We start from the raw sequence: 24972 nt of genomic DNA, 5'->3' as shown, positions 1-24972 counted from the left end.
GTAATGTTGTTTCCTTAGGAGTAATAATTATCAACGTAATATGATTGTTTTATGTGATTTAACAGTGATTTTAAACTTGAACTTTCAGACTTTCCTAGGCAACAGGCGTTACACGGCGGGCCCAGGGTACCACTCTGGTGGGCAGCGGTATAATGGCAGCTCCTATCGTGACAGGAACCCCAATCGTGGAGGCTACCGTTCCCAGGGTTACCAGGGCAACCAGGGCCAAGGCGACAGCTCCAGCCATCCTACCACCACTGCCACACAATCCTCCAACTCCACAAGAGGCCCTTCCAACTCCACTCCATCCTCTTACCGTCAAGACCACCCTTCTCATAACGGTCTGCCCCAAAGGCCTCCGAGGACACACTGCCCCTGACACGGAACTCCCTGGCCCATTTGTCAAAACCCCCTACTAACCCTGCCCCTTCCACCCCACTAACTCCTCTCAATGAAGAATAGAACACAAGTTTACATATTTTGTCAATTGAGCTGTAGTGCCACCCATAGGCAACCATTCATCCTCCTAACTTGAAAATTAGCTACCCATGTTCTGCCATTTTCTCCATCCTTTAGAATGAGCTATTAAGACCTATTTTCTCATGCCTGTTGATATAGCAGCTACCCAGGTCCCCTCATGTGAGTCTGTGATTTAATCTTTGCTATTTCAGAGGCCAGTGTTATCTGGTGAGGAGTTCAGCACAGAGGCTGAAGTGATTTATATGCGTTTTGTAGCGTTTTTATTTGAGCTGTTATGATTTCTTTTAGTTTTTTTTCTCAAGCATCAAATTCATATAATTTTGCTTTAGGTTGCAAGTTTTTTGCAGTCCATCAAACCATTTCAGCTCCGTATTTTAGACGATACATGACACACTTACTATGGTTTCACTAGTATGTATGGGAGATTGTCATCAATGGCATGCAATCAACACTACATAATTGTATCTTATTCGTTTAGAGCTTTCCATATATACTGGTTGCTCCTGTAAATAATATGTACTCATTGAAATGTACAATGAATACGTTGTTAATCAGAACTAGCAGGTGAACTAGAGAGGTAATCATGTTGGATGTTGCCTGATAGCAGTTGTTTATTCCCTCCCTCACATGTAAATTCAGAACTGTTTAGTGGATAGTTTTCCTGTCCTTCTCTCTATTGTTATTGTATAATCCAAGGAGAGGGCTCCTTTTCTTTATTACATACATACTTTATTATGTGGGATTCCACTTCTCAAATCTCAGGTATGAGAAAGGAACCTACACTCCCCTTCACGTATGGTCTGAATTAAGATTTCCCTTTGTTAGTACATCTATTCAGGTGTTATTTGGTCTTCTCATTCTTTACTTATGTTCAGTGTGTCTCAGACAGGACCATAAACAGCACACACTTGACATGCTTGGCTTGTATCACAGTGCAACTTCACCTTTGCCTTTCTAGAAATGCAGAGATGCTTGCATCACAGACAGTGTTAAGCGCACACACTTCTGATCTTTTACATTACTGAAAAGTGAGCTGTAGGAACTTTCTGTCCTTTTTGATATGTTCACTTTCCTCTTAATCATATCCTAGAGAAGGAAAAAATCTGATCAAATTTCTGTATGCTGTTTCGGTCTTATTTCGAACACGTTTTATGGTTGCTGAGTTGGGACAAATTGAAATGGTAATGCATGGATTTCAGATTCTTTGTAATGTCTACAATAACTGAACAAAATCTGGAGAAATAGCTCATTGTTGCCCCTTGTACACTGCCTGGTAGCATAATGTTGCTTTTTGGGCTTTGCTTTTCAGAGGCCTGAATGCTCTTTTGAAATAGGGCTTGGTATGGCTTACCATTTACCGAAAGCAGAGTGGTGTCATGTCAAGCTGCAAGGCATGTGTATAAGATCATACAAACTAGCTGTTTCCTCTGTGTACCAAAGGGTCATACCGATGAGTAGAAGAATTGAGAGAAACTTAGTCTGACTGCCCCCCCCCAGGTACTGAAGTTTCTTTTTATAGGAGTATAGTTTGGTCATGAGGAAAATGTCTTAATTATTGGTTTTGCTATTTTGTTATATTGCACATCAACGTAAAGATTATGTAGTTCTGGTTTGTTTGTTCAGTGGTTTACAAATATTCTGGGGAAGTGCAGTGTATACAGTAGGGCAGATCACTTGGCATGTATCAGCGACTGTGCTTGAGCAGGTAAGGCTTGGTAGCCAACACCAAGATCTTCCAGCCTTCAGCTAATTGTTCCTCATCTCAAATCTGCACTGTAAATATAGTCTCAGTAATCATAATGCACATTAGTGGAGATGCATGCACTACAGTACAGAGCATTTTATCTCCACAACACACTGCTAGTTGTTACCTTTTGGTGCTGGGCCTGTTGAGGTTTGATTTTGTTAATAGCTAGACTGATTCTTCATAGGGAATGAATGATGCCTGTCTCAATTGCTCTTTTACCAAATGTATGTAAAGTCACATTCACAGCATTCCAAACTATCTGGATAGGTTATCGCCAAAGAGATCATGTTGTCCTGTTCGAGTTGCTGCCTTTTTTTCTTACTCTTCCTATAAAAAAAATGATTGATTGTTTTACAATGGGATAATCTATTCTAGGTTGAGTAACATTTTTTTCCTTTTACATAATTTTTTCTTTCTTTCCTGAATATTTACTGTATATATGTAGCTATAATTGTGTTGTGCTCACATGGGGCATTTTGTATGTTATATACATATTGAGCATATGGTTTACCTATGACAACTGTAAACTTAAGTGCCTTCTCTTGTCTCCCTCCAATTCATTCAATACCCCCCTCCCTACCACTATCACCAAGTTTGGACCAAAGACATCTGCCCTCACCATCCATTCCAATACAAGCGCCTCTTGTATACACAGCCCTCCCCATCTATTCCAATACAAGCCCCTCCCCCCAATACATGGCAAGGCACACTTTTCATTTATTATTAAACACAATTGTTTGCAATACATACGTGTCCTTTGTCTTCATATGCTTTTCATGTTGCACAGTCCATTTCAATGTGACTGTATTTTACAGATCCGTAGGTCAAGTTAACTGTAAGCAACAACAAAAATGCGATAAGCTTGGCTATCACCTCTCATTTTATGATTAACTGCACTCCCCTCTTATGTGGACAATGAAGCTTAGTCGTAAATTTGGCTCTATACTACAGCATTTTGGATTGTAAGAATTGTAATTTAATTTGCCATACTGGATTGTGGTGCAGGGGGGATGTTCCCCAATGCTGGAAGGGGGGCCCCGAGTTTTGGAACCCCTGCCTTAGTATACCATCTTCAGCATTGTAGATGTCTTAAGGCGTCCTCATACATAGGTTTGGTTTGCTCCTAGCAGAACTCAGCTAGGCGAAAGTCTGTGCTCACATACTCGCTAAAGACCTTCGCTTCAAAAGCGAGAAGAAAGCAATATTACTGTTTGTCCCTCTTGAGCCACCATAGCAACAACATGGCCATAATACTTTCTCACAATGGTACAAATTAATCTAAGATAAAACTGAAATTAATTTTGAAGTTTTTGCCGAGGTCTTAAGCCGTGCAATGGGTGGCAAGAAATAAGTCTAAAATATTTCAACTATTAAAGCATTGTATGTGGGGCAAATCATTGACTAAACCCTGAACCTCAACAAAATCTTGTAATGAATAATGTGGATATTGAGCAATTTGAGGAGACTAAACAGATTGGTGTAACCCTGGATTGTAAACTGTCATGGTCAAAACATATTGATGAAACGGTAGCTAAGATGGGGATAGGTCTGTCTGTAATAAAGCGCAGCTTTATCAATAACGTGTCTCTCTCCTGGCTCAAAATAGGAGAGATTGACTGCATCACTACTTGTCTTTGTGAGAGGTATTGACATGTTGAAAGCACCGAGCTGTCAGTTGAAGACGAGCACACAGCTCAGACACCCATGTATACCCCGCAAGACGTGCCACTAGAGGTCTGTTCAGTTCCCATGTCCAGAACAGACTATGGGAAACGCACAGTACTACATAGAGCCATGACATGGAACTCTATTCCACATCAAATAACTCATGCAAGCAGTAAAATCAGAAAAATGTATACGCACACACATGCTAACACATGATCTCTACACACGTACATTGTAATAGTGTTATATTGATGTATTATGGATTTTGTGTTGTAGTTACAGTGCCTTCAGAAAGTATTCACACCCCTTGTGTTACAGCCTGAATATAACATTTATAAAATTGAGATTTTTTTGTCACTGGTCTACACACAATAACCCATAATTTCAAACTGGAATTATATTTTAATGCGAAAACATTTTTACAAATGAATAAAAAATGAGAAGCTGAAATGTCTTGAGTAAATAAGTATTCAACCCCTAAGTTCAGGTGTAAAAATGTGCTTAACAAGTCACAATAAGTTGCATGGACTGTGTGCAATAATAGTGTTAAACATTATTATTTTATTTCTGTACCCCACACAGGTCCCTCAGTTGAGCAGTGACGTTCAAACACGGATTCAACCACAAAGACCAGTGAGGTTTTCCAATGCCTCTCAAAACAGGGCACCTATTGGAAGATAGGTAAACATATCCCTTTGAGCACAGTGAAGTTATTAATTACACTTTGGATGGTGTATCAATACACCCAGTCACTACAAAGATACAGGTATCCTTCCTAACTCAGTTCCCGGAGAGGAAGGAAACCGCTCAGGGATTTCACCATGAGGCCAATAGTGACTTCAAAACAGTTACAGAGTTGAATGGCTGTGGAATGAGAGAACTGAGGATGGATCAACAACATTGTATTGACTCCACAATACTAGCCTAATTGACAGAGTGAAAAGAAGGAAGCCTGTACAGAAATTTTAAAATCCAAAACATGAATCCTGTTTGCAACAAGGCACTAAAGTAATACTGCAAAAAAATTGCAAAGCAGTTCACTTTTTGTCCTGAATACAAAGTGTTATGTTTGGGGCAAATCCAATACAAACACATTACTGAGTACCACTCTCCATTCAAGCATAGTGGTGGTTGCATCATGTTATGGGTATGCTTGTAATCGTTAAGGACTGGGGAGTTTTTCAGGATAAAAAAGAAACGGAATGGAGCTAAGCACAGGCAAAATCCTAGAGGAAAACCTGGTTCAATCTGCTTTCCACCAGACACTGGGAGATGAATTCACCTTTCAGCAGGACAATAACCTAAAACACAAGGCCAAATCTACACTGGAGTTGTTTACCAAGAAGACAGTGAATGTTCCTGAGTGGCCAAGTTACAGTTTTGATTTAAATCTACTTGAAAATCTATGGCAAGACCTGAAAATGGTTGTCTAGCAATGATCAACAATCAATCTGACAGAGCTTGAAGAATGTTTAAAAGAATAATGGGCAAATGTTGCACAATTGAGGTGTGGAAGGCTTTTTGAGACTTACCCAGAAAGACTCACAGCTATAATCGTTGCCAAAGGTGCTTCTACAAAGTATTGACTCAGGGGTGTGAATACTTATGTAAATGAGATATTTCTGTATTTCATTTTCAATACATTTGTCATTATGGGGTATTTTGTGTAGATGGGTGAGAACTTATTTTTTTTTAAATTTTGGATTCAGGCTGTAACACAACAAAATGTGGAATATGTCAATGGGTATGAATACTTTCTGAAGGCACTGTAGAGCAGCTGTTGCTTGGCAAGGTATCTCTACCTGAAAATACATTATCTAAGTGATTGATAGTTGGTATTCAGCAGTCATAAAAGTATGCCTTATTTGCTTTTTAGAACTACAAAATAGTGATTTTGTTAGACAGCATAGGCAGCAGCTCTATAGAGATGAGATGATGACTTGGAATGAAATAGTAAAGTCATCAAATAAAACAAATATAATATACACAACAACTGAAATATTTTATTTTATTTAAGTAATGTGAATAAATGATGGTTAATAAGTGATAAGCAGTAATGGGCAGTCACTACCATCATGGTAGTCATGGAAAAAATTATCATCGAAACCGAAATCCGTGATTATTTTTTAATAATCGAACCAACCTCAAAAAGCACTAATCACTCAGCACTAGGACCCGTCGATATACCTACCCTGAACACAAAGGATGTGTAAAGAATACTTGTCAGATAGACCCTTAGTGACATTGAAGACAGCAGGTGTTGGACTGGTTGCTCCGCCAACACTTATTTCCTGTCTTCTGGAACCAAGCCAGCTATGTAAGCCCAAAAATAAAGTTGATTAGATGTCTAATCTTTACATTGTAACAAGTACTTGACAAAGGCTTAACAACGAGCCCAATTATCAAATGTATGTTGTACTTTATCTACCAAACTGCTACTTCAGTATTTCTTTATTGTGCAGAATCTGTTTCATAGTTGTTTGTGACACCCAAACTGAAAAACACCATTCATTGCATTTAACATGTCAAGAACTTCCCTATTTAACAACTTCTAAGTGTTTCAAACCTGTCTTCTGTTGCTTCTCCAGCAATTATCGGTTGTAGGTGCTGTTGCTGATCAATGAGGAGATGTCTCTCCTACTGACAGAGGTCATCTTCACGCTCCCAACGATCACCTCGGGGTAGGTCATCATGGCCTGTGAACATAATTTTATTTCACATACCCTTATTAAATAAAATAATGTGTGTCCCAAATGGCACCCTATTCCCCTTTAGGGCCCTGGTCAAAAGTACTACACTAAATAAGGACTAGGTTGCCATTTGGGATACCTCCCCCTCCAAAAAAAGAGTATTCTTCTGCCATAGATTTAAAAGCATCCTCTATGGAAAATCTTCAGTATAGTTGGGTCTTAGTTGAATATAGGCCTAATGGTATGATGCATTGTTGTAATAAATGTTAACAGACTGCATGGAAAGAATCCTAGCATACAGAAACCACACAAGATCTCACCTGCATCTGCATGGCACGACAGATGCTATGCCTAAACTGCTACGCTGTAGAAGAGAAGAGAGAATGGATGACATAAGTAAAAAGTAATTCTCTATCACTGTTAGGAAAAAGGGTTCCAAAAGGGATCTTCAGCTGTCTCTGTGGGATAACCCTTTGATGAACCCTTTTGGGTTCCATGTAGAACCCTCTCTGGAAGGGTTGTACATGGAACCCAAAATGTTTTTTTACATAGAACGCAAAAGGGTTCTTCAAAGGGTTCTCCCACGGGGACAGCCGAATAATCCTTTTAGGTTCTAGGTAGAACCTTTTTTTCTGAAAGTTTGAGGTTCTTCGAAGTGAACAATGGTTAGCATTATACTCAGATAAGTGTTTTCTTGGAGCCACTTTGATACAACCAGGGGAGAAATGTCTGGGAACTTATTTCACATTTCCTCAAGTTTCAGCATTAATAGCGGTTCCCCTACAGGGACAAATCAAAGGACACTTATGGTTCTTCAAAAATGTGTTCTACATAGCATCAAATTACTGACCGGGGTGGGGCCCATTGATCATCAGTTATCATATTAAAAACTGCAAACATTTGCCTCCATCCTATGGCAAAATGTGTAGAATTGAAGGAAATTAGCTGTAAAACTTCAAAATTCTCTCTCCAACTCATAGCAAAATGAGTAGAATTGCATGAAATGAGTTATAAAATTGCTAAATCTTCTTCCGCCCCATGGCAAAATGTGCAGAATTGCAGCAGACGTGCTTTAAAACTGCAAAATTCTCTAAGCCCCATGGCAAAATGTGCAGAATTGCAGCAGAAGTGCTTTAAAACTGCAACATTTTCTCTAAGCTCCATGGAAAAATGTGCAGAATTGCAGCAGAAGTGCTTTAAAACGGCAACATTTTCTCTAAGCCCCATGGCAAAATGTGCAGAAGTGCTTTAAAACTGCAACATTTTCTCTAAGCCCCATGGCAAAAAATTTAGAATTGCAGGAAATGTACTTTAAAACCAAAATGTTCTCTCTGCTGCTGAAATATTTTCCTCACAAATGTTGCCCATCCCTGCCCTACAGGGGCAGATCAAAGAACCAACCCTCTATGGTTCTTAAAAAATGTGTTCTATGTAGAGCATTATGGTTCTTTGATTTGTCCCTGTAGGGCAATCCTAGAACCCTCTCATGAAGTTAAAACTATGTGTGGATGGTTTTAAATAGAACCTTTATTTAAAAAAAGTGATCCAAGGGTTCCCCTACAGGGACAAATTAAGAACCCTTTTTTGGTGCTAACTAGCATATTTTTTCTAACATAGAACACATTTTAACTTGGAAACCAATGGATGCGGCAGCGTTTTTGCTAGCTGTCTGTACGCGGCTTAATAAAGACATCAACTGCTCAAGCTTATCCTAAAACAGTAATAGCCCTATGGCTCAGGGCCGGCGTTATGGACCTAAGCTTGCCTTCCCGCCTTTGGGACAAAGAATCCCACTGTTACTGTGGAGACATGAGCATCTCGTCCTTATATACAGATCTCTGGTTTCAGCCTCTTGCGAATTGGAAAGGAAAGTTGGCGGGTGCAGAGTGGCTTAAAGTAAATTGATGTTTTGCCAAAATTATATAATTACTCCTGTCTAAATGTCTAAATAATTACAGCGGGGTTACCCAGAGGAATGGCTGCACGACGCAAGGGATCGTTCTACAAAATATGACCCTGGATGACAGCCTCACGCCCAAACCACCCCGCCCTCCTGACCAACGCTTCCATCAGTACTCCCCACTTGGTAAACAGTTCGACCACATCATTAAAAACACTGGCACATCTTGAGCACTGATCCACAACTGGAAAATACGTTTAAAGAACCCCCGCGGGTAGTCTTCAGACGCGTCCCCAACATCAGTCAAATGGTATTGAGTTCTGATCTTCCACCAGTGCCACGTAGTACCTTCCTAGACAATGTGACGAACGGTAATTATAGATGTGGCCGATGTACCCAGTGTAACTTTAAGAACAAATGCACGATGTTCAATCACCCTATGACGGGAAAGGCCATTAAAATTAAAGGGCATCATTACGCGTTCGACAAAAAATGTCATATGTATTTGTGGTCTATGCCAGGGTTCTTCAATTCCGGTCCTGGAGGGCCGAAACACTTCTGTTTTTTATTTCTACCTGGTAGTTAATTGCACTCACCTGGTGTCCCAGGTCTGAATTAGCCCCTGATTAGAAGGAGACTATGAAAAACAGAGGTGTATGTAGGAAAACGAAACGAGCTCTGAAAACAAGGATAGCAGAACACAGGAATAATATCAGGACTCTTGAACAGAGAAACCCTGTGGCTGTGCATTTCATGGAGGCTCGTCACAACATTAGCTCTCTGAGATACATTTGTATCGAACATGTTAAGACTCCCAGGAGGGGGGAGATACTGATCATCTATTATTGAGAAAATAATTGTATTGGATTCACCATTTGTGTACCATGTCTCCTAAAGGTCTGAACCAAGAGTTTGATATCAGACTATTTCTTATATGAATATGTCACTTTGATTTGTCTTGCCTTCCAGATCTTCTACTTGGTCATTTTGTACATATATTATTTTCTGTGACTACTAGGGTACTAGGGGGTAACTACCCCCGTCCCCCCGTCCCGTCCCGTCCCGTCCCCCGTCCCCCCCGTCCCGTCCCCCGTCCCCCCCGTCCCGTCCCCCGTCCCCCCGTCCCGTCCCCGTAATTCACATTAAGACCACAAGATGTCACCAAATTAAATCCCCAACACTTTTCCTGGCTGTCACTGCTCTTGCTCAACAACAAAAAAGTTGTAGATTTATCCCAATGAAGTTAGATCTATAATTGTTTTTTAAATATACAAGTAGTAAAGTCTTAAGATAAATAATCCACTTGTTTAGAGAGAAAAATGTAGGTATTTTTTTTGTAAAGTAGTAATATGTTAGAGGAGTATTACTTACTAAAGAATTTGGCAACATCTTAATGTCACATTAATTTCACACTACAGTAGAATATATGGTATAAATAATCCACAAAGTAAAACATTTCTTTAAGCAAATAGCCCACATCTTCATCATATAAAATATGAATTTGGAGGAATATATTAATATGAATAGACAGTTCAGTGTACTATATTCCGTTTTAATTAAAGGCCTCAAGAAACATCACTACAAAAACTTCAGCACATTTTCAAAATACTATTCTTTGCCCATGTAAGCAGCACAATGTACAGCATAATGACAAACACTCTTCAAATCTAATGAAAAATAGAAAAGGAAAGATTAAATCAGAAATAGTTTTGTTTTGGAGCAGATCAAAACTGTTCAGTCCTTATTCAAATACTGTACAGGCAAGCAAGATTATGTGGAAAGTTGGGACACTGACACAACCTCTGTCAGGATTCTGCTCTTGTCGATGACTTGTCCAGTTTCATACAATATGGGAGTCAATACTTTGTGAGAACTTGTTGTAACTAGGGCTGTGACGTCATGGAATTGTTGATGACGGTTATTGGTCAGCCAAATTGCCGCGGTCATCGTTATAACCGTTCAAATAGCAAATAAAAAACAGTTATGACGGTTATTTTCTTTTCATGAAGGTCTTCATCCATAACTGTTGGTTACACGGTTATACGGTAATTGTGCTAGCCCTAGTTGTAACAATACAAAAGAAAAGGCTGATTGGAATAGAGAGTGAATCAGTTTGTCTTCAGGCACTCTTCACAGTCCCATCACTGAGGGAAAGACAGCTGTACCTGTGGGAGGGGACCACATTCAATCAGTGTGGATTGATTGATACTGTAAACTGCTAATAACAGTAAGTAAAGTTTAGTTAGCCTCAATAATACCCAAACCCCACCAACATTACACTCTCTAATGCAATGTGAGCTTCATACCTTTTGGCTACCTTAACCATCTCCTGTGTCACAGTCCGGGACTTTCCAGTCCATCTTGCGGCCTTTCTCGTAGAGTCCCTTCAGAACTTTGCGTACTTCGTCATTCCCTCCTCCACGACTCAGTTCCAGGTACTTCTTGTACAAAGAAAGTGCGGTGCGTGCATCCTCAATACTGTCATGGGTCTCACCCTGGATGTTAAGGTCTGGAGAAGCAAGTAGCAGTTTTGCCATTTCACACAATTTTGTGTTACATGAAGAAGTTTGGAAAATGGCAGACTAAGTAGTAATTTCTATATGAAAAACACAGTGGTTGAGGAGTATAAACTCTTACCCAGGAAGTACCAGGCGAGAAAGCGCAGAGAGATCATCCTCTTACGAGGCATATGGAACAGGTAGACTGTGTCAACAACCTGATCCTTCAGCACCTGAGCAAGGAAACATAAAAACACGGATTCCCAAATTCCCTCCATTGAAATGACCCTGTCTACTGTTTCTAGCTAACCCACAGGGCTGGATTACTGGACTAAGACTAGTCCTGGACTAAAAAGCAATTTTAAAGGAAATTCTCCATTGAGCATTATTTTTAGTCCAGGACTAGGCTTAATCTGTGTCTGGGAAACCGGCCCATAATCTTTACTAAAACTGCGGCCAGGGGTATAGAGAAACAGGTACATTTGGTTCAATTTAACAATCAGATAAATTAAGTATACAAATTTACCAGCAAATTTATAACCCGGAAGTCCTTTTGTAAACCATGGCCAACAAAGCGCACTCCGGTGTCAATGAGGAAGCGCAGCTTCAGGTAAGTTGACTTCAGAGTGGTCAAGTGCTTGGAGGAAATCTTAGCATCTAGGTCCCCTGGTTTGATGCCTGAGTACTGGGTCAGATAGTCCACCACCTACACCAGCAAAACAGTGAAGTCTTTTTGTTAAGAAGCTGTATTGTTTGTGGTTATACAACATCTGATTTTACTACATAGCAATAATTATCTGAACATCCATCCATCCTGTTAAAGTCCTCATATTATTGCCAGGGCGAGAGGTGCTGCATTACCTGCTCCTGAGTGGAGATGTAGTCATCGATGAATGGTACTCCATCGTTGGGACCCTGACCACGCACACAGGTGATCCGTGCCACAGACATCTGACTGGGCTTAATGGTGGACTTGGTGCCATCGCTGCGTAGCTCTGCCTCCTCCTACATACCCAAAGACATGAATTTGGTCCATAGGGGGGAATTTAAACAATGGATCTCCAAGCAGAGATGTATGACTGTTGTTGTTGATTATTAGCATCATGTTTATACTGCTAGGGTGAAGCTGCCCCTACTATACACCTGTTTAATGATTAAGGTTAGGATCTGGGTAGGAAAAACGGATCCAAAACTGTACCTAAAAGGAACCTTCTAGATACATTGTTGACCTAGCACACTAACTTATATGCCAAATCAAGCAATCACACTTCTGCCAGACTGACCTGGTTGAGGGTGACAAACTCGGCGTCCAGTCCCACGAGGTCTCCGGCCTGGGGCATCTCACTGACCATGAGGGGGATGAACGTGGCGTGGCTCTTCCTCTGCTTCCGCGCCAGTGATGCCTCTGTCAGCAGCACACTGGTCTCGATGGGGTTTTTAACTGGGAAAGACAGACATCAAGTGTTGGGGTGGGGGTGTTCTCAAACAGGTAATAAATACAGTCATACACAGTACCACAAATAACACCCATCTTCACAGAGGTGGTCAGGGTTATGTTGCGTACTGGTTTGGACTGACACCAAGGCAAATATCCTGTACGTATTATCTATACTGAACAAAATTATAAATACAACTTGCAACATTTTAAAATATTTTACTGAGTTACAGTTCATATAAGGAAATCAGTAATTCTGAAATAAATTCAATAAGCCCAAATCTATGGATTTCATATTAATGGGAATACAGATATGCATCTGTTGGTCACAGATACCTTTTTTTAAAAATGGCTCTCACAATGGTCCTCAGGATCTCGTCACGGTATCTCTATGCATTCAAATTGCCATCGATAAAATGCAATTTTGTTCATGCCTGACCATACCCTAACTCCACCGCCACAATGGGGCACTCGGTTCACATCAGCAAACCGCTCGCCCACACAACGCAATACACGTGGTCTGCGGTTGTGAGGCCGGTTGGATGTACTGCCAATGAGAGGATTGCTTACTGCGTAGGTCATATTTGGAGTGGTAGTTTCTCTTGGCGTAATACAGGATGGCAGGCACCTTCCAGTTCACATCAAACTGTGCTGCTTCCGCCTGAAACACACAAACAAAAACAAAATGCAAACACTTATTTTACACTCTTGTTATATTTGAGGAATTAATAAGATATTTGATATGTTGATTCAGTGAGTAAGCAAAGATGACCTTGTCAATTGGCTCAATCAGGAAGTCATTGAATAGATACCACTGCTGGTGTGTTACCCCCTTAAACCACAACATGAACAAAAATAAGTTAGTCAAATATGGTTTTCATAATATTATTATTAGCATATATACACTGAGTGTACAAAACATTAAGAATACCTTCCTAATATTGAGTTGCACCCCCCCCCTTTTGCCCTCAGAACAGACTCAATTCGTCAGGGCATGGACTCTACAAGGAGTCGAAAGCGTTTCACAGGGATGCTGGCCCATGTTGACTCCAATGCTTTCCACAGTTGTGTCAAGTTGGCTGGTCGATGTCCTTTAAGTGGTGGATCATTCTTGATACACATGGGAAACTGTTAAGCGTGAAAAACCCAGCAGTGTTGCAGTTCTTAACACAAACCGGTGCGCCTAGCAATTACTACTATACCCCGTTCAAAGGCACTTAAATATTTTGTCTTGCCCATTCACCCTCTGAATGGCACACATACACAATCAGTCTCAATGCTTAAAAATCCTTCTTTAACGTCTCCTCCTCTTCATCTACACTGATTGAAGTGGATTTAACAAATGACATCAATAAGGGATCATAGCTTTCACCTGGTCAGTCTGTCATGGAAAGGTGTTCTTAATGTTTTGTACATTCAGTGTAGCCTTCCATTCTCCTGAGGTCTGTTGATGTTCCTACTTTGGCTCTAACAGATCTATCCATCCACTCACCTCTTTTCTGACGTGATAGGTCTCTCCCACTTTGATGTGTGCTACCAGGTTTCCTCCGGTGCGAGCGTCCAGTACATGAGGCACAGTAACCACCAAGTCATAGAGAGATGCTCCTTCAGCCTCCTCAGTGGAGCTCAGCTAAAGACATACATACAGTACTAATACAGATCATTCTATTAAACTGAAACCAGTACGGAAAAACAAAAACAAGCTAGAAGGAGGCAAATGGAAAAACCATGGAAGTCTTGAAAAATGATTTGGTGAGTGAGCCTATGAATGTGAAGTAAAAGTAGTTGTTGGCTGTTCTGTGTCTCTCACCTAGGGTTGCAAAATTCCATGAACTTCCCTGGATTTCTTGAAAACCAGGGAATTTATTAAAAGTTCCTGGAATTTTGCAACCCTACTCTCACCTCTTCTTCCTCTGGCCAGCTGCTGATCTCCAGGCCCTGGCTTTTGCTGATGGACATCTTCAGAGTAAGAGGGATCCAGACGTGACGCAGGTCGTCCACTCTGGTGTCAAAGGTCAGGCCCTCCGTATTGACCAGCTCTTCCCTAAACAACATAGAGGTTATCAAAAGTGCATTGAGGAAAATTTGAATTTCAGTTTACTTCCTGAATTGGCCCTAACCCCGACGCAGGGTAACAATTCAAAAACAAAATGTCAGATGATCATAGTTCTAACAAGATATCCCATCAATATTTCCATGAGAGTATGAACTGTCATTAGCCAAATATGTGTAAAGTTTCATCATTCTTACTCTAGGCACCACTCAGTTGGTTGTTGTGGTGGTGGTTCTTTGGGCTTAAGGGGTTCCATTTCCTCTTTCTTCTTGGCCTTGATGAAAGCGTACTGTGGAGAGAGAGGAACAGGTTGATTCATTGTAATAACTTTGTGCCGAAATATTACTGACACTGGAAACACAACCAACATCATCGGTTTAATAGAAGTACTAAATCTCTAATGTGCTCCTGTAGCTAATATCTAAATTAAATATATGACCATCATGTCATTGTAAATATCAATAGCCGTCTGTATTTAGCATTTGCCATTGTAGGAGGAAATACTCAAGTGGGCAATCATGGTTTGGATTTCAAAACTCACCTCTGCCTGAGCCTTCCAGAACTCAGCCTCTTTGACACTGTTCACCTCACAGTTAATGACCAGTACATCAGGAAGGCAGCGGATGTTCCGTGTCTGCACCTAGAGATAGATGGACAGGAAAAACACATTAAAGAATCGACTCAACCAATAAACAAACAACCAAGTAAGTGTCACTTACTGTGGGCTGGTACTTTTCACAGTTCTCACACCATGCCTGTGTGCTCTGCTCCAGACATATACTCTTCTTCAGGATCTCAGCAAAGTCGTACTCCTTTATCATCTTATCTAACAGAATAGGATTTACAGTAAAACACCAATATATGATCAATAAATCCATTGTACTCCCCAAATAACAGTGATACTAGTCAAATGCTTGCAGAGTAAAGATAATTAGGGGAAAACTTACCAAGTGAGTTCTGCTCAGGGTAGTGCATGGTGAAGAGCAAGGTGAGAGAGGAGCGTACTGTCTCCTTTCCACAGCGACACAGGCTGCTGTTCTCAACCTCACACCCAAACTGCCTTCCGATCACAGACTCGCCTGAGGAGCCCAGAGCACTGTCACCAACAAAGCATAAAAAATTATCAAGCCAAAGTCAACACAAATAGCAGATGCTCTAGTATACACTAAATAATTGTTACAAGCTGATTTACTTCCTAACATTGAGAGTGTAAGAAATGAACATCATTTTAACTAGTATCTTTTGTTTTTGTTGATTGCTTGGCTATTAAAAGTGTAAAACAAAAGGAAAAAGGTGTCACCTGCTGCTGGCTCCTCGGTAGGCCTGTGGCCCCTCCTGCTCCTGGGTCTCCTGGTGGAGCTGGGTTAGAATGAAGCGGTTCCAGCTCTGGATGAGATGGCCCAGCCTGGCCTTCCCCGTCTGCTCATCAGAGTCAGCCAGGATAAGGCCCAGGGCAGACGCCTCTGGGATTGTTCGGAAAGCTCTGAGGAAATTACTGGCCTTTGAGAGGGGTTAGAGGGGACAGTGGTTGCAATGAGTGAATGGCAATGGGAGTAGGCAGCAGGATGGTTCAATTATGGTCAGTCAGTTCAGTGCATACATAAACACATTACAGTGCTCTATTACCTCTATACAACTGCATCAAACTCTCTTTATTGCAACTCTATTACATCTACATAAGCACATTACTACAGGGGTCTATTATTTTGTATATACAGATGGACCAGAGTGTGAGATGTGTCATTGCTATCGGTGGCATAGAAATAGAATTAATAGAATGGCTTGAAACCTCTGACCCTACAGGTTGTCACTAGTTACCACAGCCACAAAGTCAGAAGGCCCACCTACTCAACCAATCAAATGAGGGAGTGTGATGATGCGTATGCCGGTTTACCGTTCATGGGAAAAGACCAATCAGATGAGGGAGTGTGTTGACGCGTATGCCGACCGGCTTGCAGGGGCAGATAAGAGACATGCATTTCTTTTATCTATTGATCCATCAAGGATTTGGTTATTTATTAGATATACTAAAACCAACCGTTATAAATGTAAAGTGTTAGTCGGATGTCTTATTCTTACTCAAAGTTACTTGTCTTAACCCAAAATAGGTTTACTCCAATAGCTGCATTGTTTTTAAAACGGCATGTAGACAAATAGATTTACATTTTTGTCATTTAGCAGACGCTCTTATCCAGAGCGACTTACAGGAGCAATTAGGGTTAAGTGCCTTGCTCAAGGGCACATCGACAGATTTTTCACCTAGTCAGCTCGGGGGATTCGAACCAGCAACCTTTCAGATACAGTCTCAACGCTCTTAACCGCTAGGCTACCTGCCACCAATCTTGAGTTTACATTTTTATTAAATAAATCCACAAGTAAAACGTACACAGTTTCACAGAAATGTATATATAAAATGCAAATTAATTACTTAAAAATCATACAATGTGATTTTCTGGATTTTTGTTTTAGATTCCGTCTCTCACAGTTGAAGTGTACCTATGATAAAAATTACAGACCTCTACATGCTTTGTAAGTAGGAAAACTAGCAAAATCGGCAATGTATCAAATACTTGTTCTCCCCACTGTATGTGTATTTCACACTGTTGAGGTAAAAACATTGGAGTATAATGCTTGTATGGATGTGAACCCCAATACATGTTCATGTCATTAACACCAATCAACTGCATTACAGTTAAAAACGACTGACTACCACCACCTATTTCTGTGTGCTAGCTATGCTACCGGCTTATACGAATGGGAGTTAGCATTTAGCAGTCACTTCTAAACCTGAAAAGGGACAACTTCTAAATGTTATGCAGCAAAAATAGCCAAATATATGCAAATCTGACTTAGTAAACACATTGTGGGCCTGTTACAATACATCAATCATGACGGATTTTATGAATATCCACTTTGTTAGATTAGATTTGTTGAATGTGCCCCAATCCGGCGTCCTTCTATCCCCCACAGTCTGCGTTCCATTGATTTATTTACCACATCTATGTCAGTTGAGTTGATTTAACAAATCATAGCACAGATTGAAGGGTATACTTCCTGCTTTTACTTCCTGGCACGGGTACACTCAAAATGGCTGCCAGTCCACCCATCATGCCATCATTGACTTGAATGGAGAAGTCCTTTCTATTCATTCTATTCCTATGATCGGTGGCTACCTGACAGGGGTCTCCTCGTGACAGGTCCAGCATGTGGAAGAGGAAGCCCAGCTCACACGCCAGACAGAACTCCTTCTGACACAGGTGGTTCTGGACCAGGCAGCGGATTGGCTCCAGGAAATACAACACCTAACCAATCAGACACACGGGGAAAACACACAAAACACACACTGAAATAATCCTACAACATGTTTCTTTGTAAATGGGAACAAATAATGAACAAATAATCATGAGCTCGATAAATTAAACAAATATAAATCAACCTGGGTATATTTACAGTATATAAATGAACGCCACTCATTTCCGATTCTCACCTGGATCATGCAGTTGCAGTAAGCATTGGGAATGTGAGGTTCCAGACCAGCAAACAGGGTCCTGTTGTAATGTTTGAAGTCAAAGTCCTCCAGCCCAAGTTTGGAGTATTTGATGGTGACCTGATGGGCACAAAACAATCAAAGATGTTAGGTCTTATCGTTAACAAAACAAGCTAACCTCAACACCCACATTGAACTGTGCTCATAACACATATTCATACTATTAAACCACATATTTCACAATTACAGGTAGATAACAATGTAATTAGTAAAGAGACACACCTTCCTGTATTTCTTGGGCACCATGTAGAGGTGAGGTTCTTCATCTCGACCAATAAGAGACTCAGGAACCCCCTGATTGTAGTTATCATAGTCCAGCTCCACCTCCTTGATCTTGTAAGGAACCTGAAACACAGCAAACAGGACATTGGGTCACCAGGAGAGGATTTATATACAAGCCAAGCCTAGTTCAGTACCCAACTCTTCCTGGATAACACTGCCTGGACAAAAAAATGGATGAAAACCCATTGCTTCTAATGTAAAAAAAAAAATACACTGAATTTGTGGAAGAGTGACGTACCTGGTTCCGGGGACGTGTGCGAGGATTGGGGGCGTAACCAATGAACCCTACAGAGTTCATAGTGCGCAGGATCTCTGGGTCCACTGGGGGTGCTCGTCTGGAGGATAAAAAGGTGAGAAAGTCATTTACATTTTAGTCCTTTAGCAGACACTCTTATCCAGAGTGACTTACAGTTAGTGCATTCATTTTAAGACAGCTAGGTGAGAAAACCACATCATAGTCGTAAGAACATTTTACCTCAATACAGAAGTTATCAGCAGTCAGTGGTAGTAAGAAAATACACATTTTGGGGGGAGGGGCGAAGACAATTGATCCTTCGGGCACAAGAGAATACATCTACGGGAACTTTTGGGAAGAGGTTGGCATAACCCCACCTCGAGGTGCAGTGAATTCACCACATAGCCTACTTCAGCAGATCAAAGTCCCAAAAGGACACAACACTTGTCTTAAAACAATGTGTTACCTACCTAGGGCTGGGAGTGGCCTGTGTGGTGACCCAGTCTGACAGTAGTGGCTCTGAGCTGGTCAAAGGCATTGGGATGAGGGACAAGGGCAACAGGTCATGGCTCCAGTCTAGCTGAGGCAAGGAGTCCACCAGACAGGGCAGAGCAAACTCTGTCTCCCGTGAGTAGCTGTTGTAGGAGACCTCTGGGGCGTCTGACCAAAGGTGCACACCTCCCCCAGAGTCCCCAAAGGCCAAAGCCTGCTTGCTGGAGGACACATCGAAGCTCATGAGCAACTGGCCCACGGTGTTGACATGGAATACGTCAGCCAGGTTGGCTAGTCCAGTGGGCTCACAGAACTGACACTCTCCTGGGGATGGAGGGAAAAGAAGGTCAGTTATTTTCTGCAGGCTGATAAATACAGCTAGCAGGCTGCACAACAAACACATTCCCCATTTGATCAATACCTGTCTGTGAGATGATGGCCAGGCGTGACGTGTATGTAGGGATGAAGCGCAAGAAGAGGGGGTCCACGTGCACTTGGAGTGGTGTCACAGTGCGCATCATGCGCAGGTCAAACACCATGAGGAAGCGGTCACACGCCAGTCTGTTCAGCCCTCGACTGGAGAACCCACATACAGCCAGGAGGTTGCCATGGACATCGAAGTCTGACAGGCTACCGGAGAAGGCATCAAATTCATGTTCTAGCTTGAAAGTGCGCAGGTCACAAAGAGACACCTGGTTTTGTGGAAGGCAAGATGATGAGTAATACGAATTATTAAGTATGTTAAAAGCCCTAGTAGCATCTTCCAAACACTGAGAAACATGGGTGGCCTTGGGCCTCTCTTGTTGTCCTTACCTTCCCAGATGTGTTCCCACAGAATAAGAAACGATTGGACTGCCGCATGATAGCTACCCCTGGAGCCTCGACTGTGAACTAGGCATTGGAAGGAAAGATCCACAATATTTACAATTATTCATCTATTCAATCACTTATTTTCAAGAGCCTATAGGCCAAAAATACAGGCTAAATTATGTATTGCAACTATAGTTATATTTTCACATGCTGATGTTATGCAATACCTTTTGTGTCTGCTGCACAGTATTAAGGTCAAATTCAAGCACATAATTCTGTAGTCCACCCATGAGCATTGTATTGTTTTCTGTCATAAGCAGACTATGCATGTCAGCTCCCTCCTCCATTCTGAAATGCACACAATAATTAAGACAATTACACTATACTGTACAGTATTCAAGATGCACATCCAAACTGAAGCTGTAACTTGATGTTTCAACTGAATGTTGATTCTACAGATACATTTCTGCAAGCATCCTTTCAGCACCCACCTTTGAACCTAAGCAAACATGGCTGTATGGCTCGCATAATAACATAACTGGGTTATCAGTAAGAACTAAAATCAGTAAGAATGTGCATAAGCATTTGCATGCAACTCACGGGTAGTCGAACATGACAAGGCCTCCACGAGTTTGGCACTTGAGATTACTCTTAGAGAGAAACAGAACCCCTGTCTCCATGCTCTGAATCTGACGAATGTCGTCAGTCGAGTGCGCCTGGAAAGATGAGTAGCGGCCCATTGTCGAACCAAAGAAGGACATTGCATGCCCCTATGGAAAAGAGAGTTGGGAAACAAGTTAATATCACAGAAAAATGGTGCCGAATAGCACATATTGCATATTTACACAAAAAGTGCCAACAAAAACGAAAGTGAACAAAACATCTATTGCACTCCTGCAAGCTCTATTGAACTCCACACTGCCCTTTCCCACCTGGACAAGAGGAACACCTACATGAGAATGCTATTCATTGACTACAGCGCAGCGTTCAACACCATAGTGCCCTCAAAGCTCATCACTAAGCTAAGGACCCTGGGACTAAACACCTCCCTCTGCAACTGGATCCTGGTCTTCCTGACGGACCGCCCCCAGGTGGTAAGGGTAGATAACAACACATCTGCCACGCTGATCCTCAACACGGGGGCCCCTCAGGGGTGCTCAGTCCCCTCCTGTACTCCCTGTTCACCCATGACTGCATGGCCAGGCACGACTCCAACACCATCATTAAGTTTGCCGACGACACAACAGTGGTAGGCCTGATCACCGACAACGATGAGACAGCCTATAGGGAGGAGGTCAGAGACCTGGCTGTGTGGTGCCAGGATATCAACCTCTCCCTTAACGTGATCTAGACAAAGGAGATGATTGTGGACTACAGGAAAAAAAAAAAAAGGACTGAGCACGCCCCCATTCTCATCGACGGGGCTGTAGTAGAACAGGTTGAGAATTCAAGTTCCTTGGTGTCCACATCACCAACAAACTATCATGGTCCAAACACACCAAGACAGTCATGAAGAGGGCACGACAAAGCCTATTCCCCCTCAGGTGACTGAAAAGATTTGGCATGGGTCCTCAGATCCTCAAAAAGTTATACAGCTGCACCATCAAGAGCATCCTGACTGGTTGCATCACTGCCTAGTATGGCAACTGTTCGGCCTCTGACCGCAAGGCACTACAGAGGGTAGTGCGTAGAGCCCAGTACATCACTGGGGCCAAGCTTCCTGCCATCCAGGACCTCTATACCAGGTGGTGTCAGAGGAAGGCCCTAGAAATTGTCAAAGACTCCAGCCACCCTAGTCATAGACTGTTCTCTCTGCTACCGCACGGCAAGCGGTACCAGAGCGCCAAGTCTAGGTCCAAAAGGCTTCTTAACAGCTTCTACCCCCAAGACATAAGACTCCTGAACAGCTAATCATGGCTACCCGGACTATTTGGATTGATTTGATTTAATATGACACATGTTCCAAGTACTAGTAATAACCTATTGGGTCGTTCAAAGGTGGAACTGATAAGATTAGTATTCCTGCAACATTATATTGTTGAAATATTATTTGATCTATGAGAAATTAAGCTAATTGATTGCATCCAAATTGGCCATTTTAATTTATAGGAATCATATAATATTCAGTAAATATAGTAACCAACATCTGATTTGGACCAAATTAGTTAGACATGAGGAATCCAAAGACATTGTCAAAAGCCACCCATGGACCCCCCCCCACGGCAATCCCACCCCAACAAAGAGTATATAGTGTCAGTTCTCTATGTCAGATAAGTAGTATGGCGCTGCGGCTCTGAGTATTTTTCTTCATCCTACGTAATGTACTCAGTGAATTTGGTGATTGTTTTTTTTCCCCTGTTCAGAGAAATATCTCATTGAAGTTGTTAGGTTTATGTCCCATCCTACATACTGATATTACCAGGTTCTGACCACTAGACACTAGACCCCCCCCCCCCCCTCAATGTTTAAGGGATAGTTCACCCAAATTACAAAATGATTGATAGGTACCATCTAAGATAATATAATATATTGGGTGTCATGGCTTGCTGAAATTACATGGAACGACCCTATTTTCGCACATAATAATTTGTCTCTTACCCTGTGGTTTCCCATCCAGAGCAGCTCCTCTTGCAGGTCAAAGTGAGTTGCTGTGACAGGAACGCCCACCTCTGCATGCACACTGTGGAGCTCAGAGAACATCCCCTCCATCATGTGCACAGACTCGGGTATGGCCACGGGAAGACCATCTGGACCGAGCTCCACACCTTGCAACAAGCCCGGATTGAGCCGTGGGTCCATTGAGGGCTCCCTACCCGGCTCTAGACTCCCATGGAGGGCGGGTCCGTATTCACCCATTCCTGGGTCCAGACCGTCAAAGTTCATCATGAGGACATCTGTCCTGGAAATAAAATGGGTGCATGTTGTTCAACTAGGCTTGCAAATTGGATTATAGACTGACTGTATTAGCCAGTTAGCTACAGGTTATGAATTATCTTTGGTAGCATCCTCATTACAACACCAATGGCCTCTTGATGTAACATGGGTGTATTCATTCCGCCGATTCTGTTGCAAAGCGTTTCTTAAACGGAAGCAAACGGAATGAGACATGGAGGGACTTACCTGAATTTGTCCAATAGAAACACTCGTTTTAGTTACACGTTTTGCAACTGTTTGGACTAGTGATTACACCCCAGCTAAACTGTCCCTGTCAGCATGTTAAGCATCACTAAGCATAATAGGTAGCCATTAGGGCTATAGTTGTTGGTCTGATGGATTCGTGAGCTAGGTAAGAATTACAATATTGCAATAGTACCGTGTTCATTTTTTTTTAACGCAATTAAAAGAGGACAAACTAGTTAGCTAGCTAGCTGTATCGGCCCAGCAAGTGCGGATTTCATGCAACTGTTTGCTATCTAACTAGCTACGTTAGCAAGCATGAGCTACAGCTTGGATAACACAACTCCTAATAAGAATCCCATGCTCAGAATCAATGGAAACGAAGACATTAATAATTTACTAAATGTATAGCTGTACACTGTGCCCCAAATAATAGCTTCTCAGTTGCTAATTTTGTTACGTAGATTTCTTTGCATCCATGATTGTTACATTCATAATAACAATAAAACCAACGAGGAACCAAGTACTTCCGGAGCAAATAGTGTAGCTACATTCACGAAACGACAAAGTTCAGAACCAACCCTCAATGTTAAAAACGTTGCAGTCTATTGTACGTAAAGTGTTGGTAGCCTAGTGTTAATTTTAAAGTGAAAAGTAAATTAATGTACTCTCTCACCTCTTTGCCTGTGCTGTAGGCCTACACAATTGAATGTTTTTGTTGTTGTTGTTAAGCATATGCGTAGGCCTAATCGAGACCTGGTGAAATGTATGTTTTGAACCTGAGTGGGAATCAGAACATTTACTATTCTAATACAGGCCTGATGGCAAGTGTGTTTTGGGAGTTGCCTGTTCTCAACTGGCGCAATAGGCTTAATTTTTGATCGTGCATATTCATGCATTGGATCCAGTGGATCTGAATACATTTCTGTTCTACATTTCCTTCCCGTTCTCTTTCCTTGTGAAAGCATGTTCTCTAATTTAAACAAAGAACAATAGATGTGTGCTCATACTTATACATAACAATGACATTATTAATTGTGGTATTTGCCTGTGTACTTTTCAGTGTAGGCCTAACCCACATTTTAGTGGTCAACAAAATATTTATTTCATAAAGAGAATTTGTCAGGGGCTCACGAAGCAAGCGGGAAGTTTACACTACTCGCAGCCCACACATTGGAAGGCACTAATGTACATTTCACAGTGGTTCTTTATGTAACAAATGTTGGCTAATTTCACTTCCTTGATAATGGAAGCTGTAGTTTTCTACAGGTGCCAAACTGCAAAATACATTACAAAAGAGGAAATCCACCTGTAAATTATGATGACAGAGCTAGCCAACAGGAATCATTGATGAAATGTCATCAATGAAATGTCATCAATGGAAATTCTTCTTGTATAATTTTGAATCAAAAAGTTTGAAAGAGATTGAATCATTATGCAGAGTTGTTGGCTTAATGTATTTTATCAAATATAAAACATACTTTTATTAAAAAGTGGTTAATTTTGGATGGAATATTCATTTGGCAAGGGTCATTTAAACTTAAATATCTAGGGCTAGGCCTATTAAATAGCCAGTTTAATACCTTTTTTAAATAAGACAAACATTTGAATAAAACATCAATTAGGCTTCAAAACAATTGTATTCACTATGAACCATTTGATGAATAGGCGTGCGTTTGGGTCAATTAGGCTAATTAAGACTTTTAGCTTGCATACTTATTTTCTATAAAAGTTCCAAGCTCTACAAATTTAATAGGGTATAAGTGCATTTATTGTCTGCGCTTATATTGTCAAGCGAACACATACGCTACAATAATTTCAATAATAAATAGACAACATTTGTTCATTTGTCATTGGAAAATAGTAAAATGCTTTGCAAACACATTCTTTACAATATGACGTGGACAACATTAACGAAAACAAAACTCTGTTGGCTATAGGCTGAAACTCACCTGAAGGATGCCCCGGGAAAGTCCTCGCGTGACTCACCGGCCTGTATAACTATATAAGTGGACAGGGAC

At 41.4% G+C, this 24972-nt stretch overlaps 2 protein-coding genes across 4 annotated transcripts in view; one reads left to right on the top strand and one right to left on the bottom strand.

The window, feature by feature from the left end:
- The window catches only part of LOC121545706 (spermatogenesis-associated serine-rich protein 2), a 37984-nt gene extending 35012 nt beyond the window's left edge, over positions 1 to 2972 (top strand). Inside the window, exon 13 of the mRNA XM_041856467.2 lies at positions 89 to 2972. Within this exon, the coding sequence (XP_041712401.1) occupies positions 89 to 379 (291 nt within the window). The 3' untranslated portion in view covers positions 380 to 2972. The remainder of the gene's footprint in view (positions 1 to 88) is intronic.
- Positions 2973 to 10013: 7041 nt separating this feature from the next.
- Positions 10014 to 24969, bottom strand: LOC121545707 (PAN2-PAN3 deadenylation complex catalytic subunit PAN2). 3 transcript variants are annotated; one of them, XM_041856470.1, is made up of 26 exons: positions 24904 to 24969; positions 22433 to 22733; positions 20435 to 20604; positions 20062 to 20182; positions 19838 to 19915; positions 19446 to 19716; positions 19003 to 19348; positions 18536 to 18632; positions 18238 to 18360; positions 17956 to 18075; positions 17642 to 17770; positions 15769 to 15968; positions 15416 to 15564; positions 15188 to 15294; positions 15010 to 15108; positions 14666 to 14757; positions 14318 to 14459; positions 13908 to 14045; positions 13188 to 13247; positions 12986 to 13076; positions 12264 to 12421; positions 11842 to 11985; positions 11507 to 11686; positions 11120 to 11213; positions 10789 to 10991; positions 10014 to 10647 (listed from the first exon to the last, which is right to left on the bottom strand). In XM_041856470.1, the coding sequence occupies exons 2-25, from the start codon at positions 22718 to 22720 to the stop codon at positions 10801 to 10803; spliced, it is 3588 nt and encodes a 1195-aa protein (XP_041712404.1). In that variant the 5' UTR covers positions 22721 to 22733; positions 24904 to 24969; the 3' UTR covers positions 10014 to 10647; positions 10789 to 10800. The 3 variants fall into 3 exon arrangements, with proteins under 3 accessions (XP_041712404.1, XP_041712402.1, XP_041712403.1); XM_041856468.1 differs by lacking the exon at positions 24904 to 24969 and adding an exon at positions 22955 to 23475; XM_041856469.1 differs by lacking the exon at positions 24904 to 24969 and adding an exon at positions 22955 to 23475 and having other exon boundaries at positions 22433 to 22728.
- Positions 24970 to 24972: the final 3 nt, after the last annotated feature.

The sequence above is a fragment of the Coregonus clupeaformis genome, chromosome 30 (assembly GCF_020615455.1).
Source record: "Coregonus clupeaformis isolate EN_2021a chromosome 30, ASM2061545v1, whole genome shotgun sequence".
Classification (NCBI taxonomy): Eukaryota; Metazoa; Chordata; class Actinopteri; order Salmoniformes; family Salmonidae; genus Coregonus; species Coregonus clupeaformis.
Note: the sequence above shows the minus strand (reverse complement) of the source record. Positions and strands in the feature narration are given on the sequence as shown.

Excerpts from the sequence above, each read along its gene's own strand:
- LOC121545707 (XM_041856470.1), bottom strand. The coding sequence starts at position 22,720 with ATGATGAACTTTGACGGTCTGGACCCAGGAATGGGTGAATACGGACCC. Across the intron at positions 20,605-22,432 it reads TCTGGATGGGAAACCACAGG|GGGCATGCAATGTCCTTCTT; the intron begins GTAAGAGACAAA and ends TCTTTTCCATAG. Across the intron at positions 15,109-15,187 it reads GTGAAAAGTACCAGCCCACA|GTGCAGACACGGAACATCCG; the intron begins GTAAGTGACACT and ends ATCTATCTCTAG.